We start from the raw sequence: 2,680 nt of genomic DNA, 5'->3' as shown, positions 1-2,680 counted from the left end.
ACTGTTAAAGAACTTTATGACTAAATAATGGTAGAAATACAAGTTAATTATAAACTTCCCTTCTAACAAATAACACTTTAAAAAAGTAACATTAACTTGTTTGTAGACTTAACATACTGTATAACTGTTGGCGTTGTATATAAAAAGACACTATTATAACATTAGAAGCATGATTTCAGTAAACTTTGAGTAAAGACCACATTAACATCAGGCCTCAGTGTGAAGGGGGATTTCCCAAGAGGAAAAACACCGTCAGTAAACACACCTCTCTGTTAGAGAACAAAATAACAACTTTATTTATCTCATTGCTGCTTTATAAACTGGTTCTTCAGCCTCATCGTCCTCCGTAGAATAACAAGTGAAAAAAACAAATGACTCAGATGAACTGAGACATCGTGTCTCCCTTGTTACATCTGTTCATCATAGCATGCATTATACAGATGTAGCACACATCATCATACAGTATACATTAATACTGCATGTTTTCTTCTGGCTATGGATAGGGCTCCATGAACTGTTTATACTGTCTGTTTACATGAAAAACAGATCCTATGCACTCTCTAGTGAATAAAATATCCCAATGCTTTTAACAATTCTATGGGTCTTATATGTTGGTCTATATGATGCATTTAATGATTACAGCACAGTGTTTCAGTAGGCTAGGCTGTTTGGGTTATTTCATTCAAACAGCCAGCAGAGAGATGGAGTGACATTTTGCTCACTGGTTTCATCATTCAGCCGTTAGTATTTGGAGAGTTGTAGTACTTTCCAATGTGCTGCGCTCAGAGGGAGGCGCCGCGGCGCTGTCTCTGCTTCACGACTGCTGATGTCACCGCTGGAAGTGCGTCCTGCCGGAGCAAACCACCCACAGCAGCCCTATAAATACCAGCAGGCTGAGCTCTCCTGCATTCACTCACTCACTCACAGCAGCCTGAAGCCGCTCCGGCGAAGCAGTGCGCACCTAACAACTCATCCTCACCGAGTTGGAGGGCCACACTTGGAGCAGAGAAACACACGACATCCACCGGAGAAACAAAGACAAGATGTCGACCTACGTGTCCTCTGAATGCCGCCGGGTCAGCCCTTCTGTCCACGGCAACAAGTTTGACACGGCGCACCGCAAGAAGGCCGTGGCCAACATCTTCGAGAACGTCAATCAGGACTCCCTGATGAGACTCTTCCAGAAAACCGGCGACATGAAGGCGGAGGAGAGAGTGAGGAGCATCTTCTCCTACACCCAGGACCCGGAGGAGACGGCCCGGGCCCTGATGGCTCTGAAGCAGCGAAAGAAGGACAAGTTCCTCCAGATCGCCGGCATGGTCCGACAGCTGCTCAAACTGCGTTGACTGTCTCTCTCTGTCGGCTCTTGTATGAGCCGAATGTGAAAACACTCCCGTTGTGATTGGGCTGCCGCCGCCGCAGGTACGGCTCACCTGTCGCCTGGAAATGTGAGGTGGTGAATGTGCAGCCGGCCGCCTGGAGGGCAACATGCAGCAGCTGTCACCTCATGGACGGAGGTGACAGTGGAGAGTCCCGCCATGAGCGGATGGAGCAAGAAGAACAGAGTGGGAATATGAAGGGCATACACGTCTTCCCTGAGACTTGAATTCATGAATGCATTCCTGTGGATGCGTGACTGTGAAGCAGCACCTTGTACAAGTGCACACCACCGCGTTGATGCTGGTGTAAAGCTGCAAAATGAGACTTTCTAGTGCCGAAGAACCTACATAAATGCCTGTCCTGAACACATGCCTTGTCTTTCAGCTTAACTGTGTAACATGAACACTGTCATTAGTGGCCACTAATGTGTTTTGTCACTAACATGTTATAACATGATGATTTGCATTTATGATATGTTCCTTTGTTTGTCATTTTTAAAATAAATTATTACATTGTATACTAAAGATGAATGCTTGTTTGTCCTTCTTACACACCTTTTATATGGTTTCATTAGTGTGACATTAGTCCCAGTTATTGTCATATAGGTTGAAATGCATCCTGTCCAGGTATGGGAAATTATATTTCTGGCTGTTTAGGCTTAATTATGGCTCTAATATGTTGTATGTAAGTACAAATGAAATTAGAAGACAGCAGTGGAAGTACAGTGTTGACCATGTTGTCCATCCATGAGGACAGACAACAAAAGAAAAGGAGAGACTGCAGTGAACACAAGAGTAAAATTATATTTCAGCTCTGTTTTCTGTGAAAAAAAGAGAAAAAAAATAAGCCCAGAAACAAGATTAAATGATTGTAAGCATGATTTTTTAAAAAAAAAAAAAAAAACAATTTGACAGATAACACATTTTAACCATCTGCCAACCAACAGCTGTGACCTCTGTGTGGTTCATAAACAGGGAAACCCCTTCAGTAAAACAATCCAAACCATCACAGAAAAGGGAAGCTGATGTGTTTGTAGTAACTGTGACATTAGTTGTAGACAAACACATCACAAAGCAATGCAACAGCTCATGTGTAGAGTGTTGAGTCATGTAATCTGGGATTAGGTTACTGTTTATTTCCCATTAATAAAGGAAGCTCATGGTGTGCACATTTCTGCTTGTATTGTTTTGTATTCTGAAGCAGCAAGGGCATTTCAAGGGAATAGAGTTACACATGAGATAACCTTCATTGGGTTTCCCTAACAGCGCTGTGTGCCTCAGCAGACCGGTGTGAACCAGTT

The 2,680-nt window shown here is 43.2% G+C and overlaps 1 protein-coding gene across 1 annotated transcript; it reads left to right on the top strand.

Annotated features, from left to right (window-relative positions):
* Positions 1-896: 896 nt before the first annotated feature.
* Positions 897-1,904, top strand: tcima (transcriptional and immune response regulator a). Its single transcript, XM_067601764.1, has one exon. It carries the CDS (start codon positions 1,044-1,046, stop codon positions 1,344-1,346), a length of 303 nt encoding a protein of 100 aa, XP_067457865.1. The 5' UTR covers positions 897-1,043; the 3' UTR covers positions 1,347-1,904.
* Positions 1,905-2,680: the final 776 nt, after the last annotated feature.

Source organism: Thunnus thynnus, chromosome 2, assembly GCF_963924715.1.
Source record: "Thunnus thynnus chromosome 2, fThuThy2.1, whole genome shotgun sequence".
Lineage (NCBI taxonomy): Eukaryota > Metazoa > Chordata > Actinopteri > Scombriformes > Scombridae > Thunnus > Thunnus thynnus.
This window is presented reverse-complemented; position numbering and strand designations above follow the sequence as displayed.

Coding starts and splice junctions, on each gene's coding strand:
- tcima (XM_067601764.1), top strand. CDS start 1,044: ATGTCGACCTACGTGTCCTCTGAATGCCGCCGGGTCAGCCCTTCTGTC.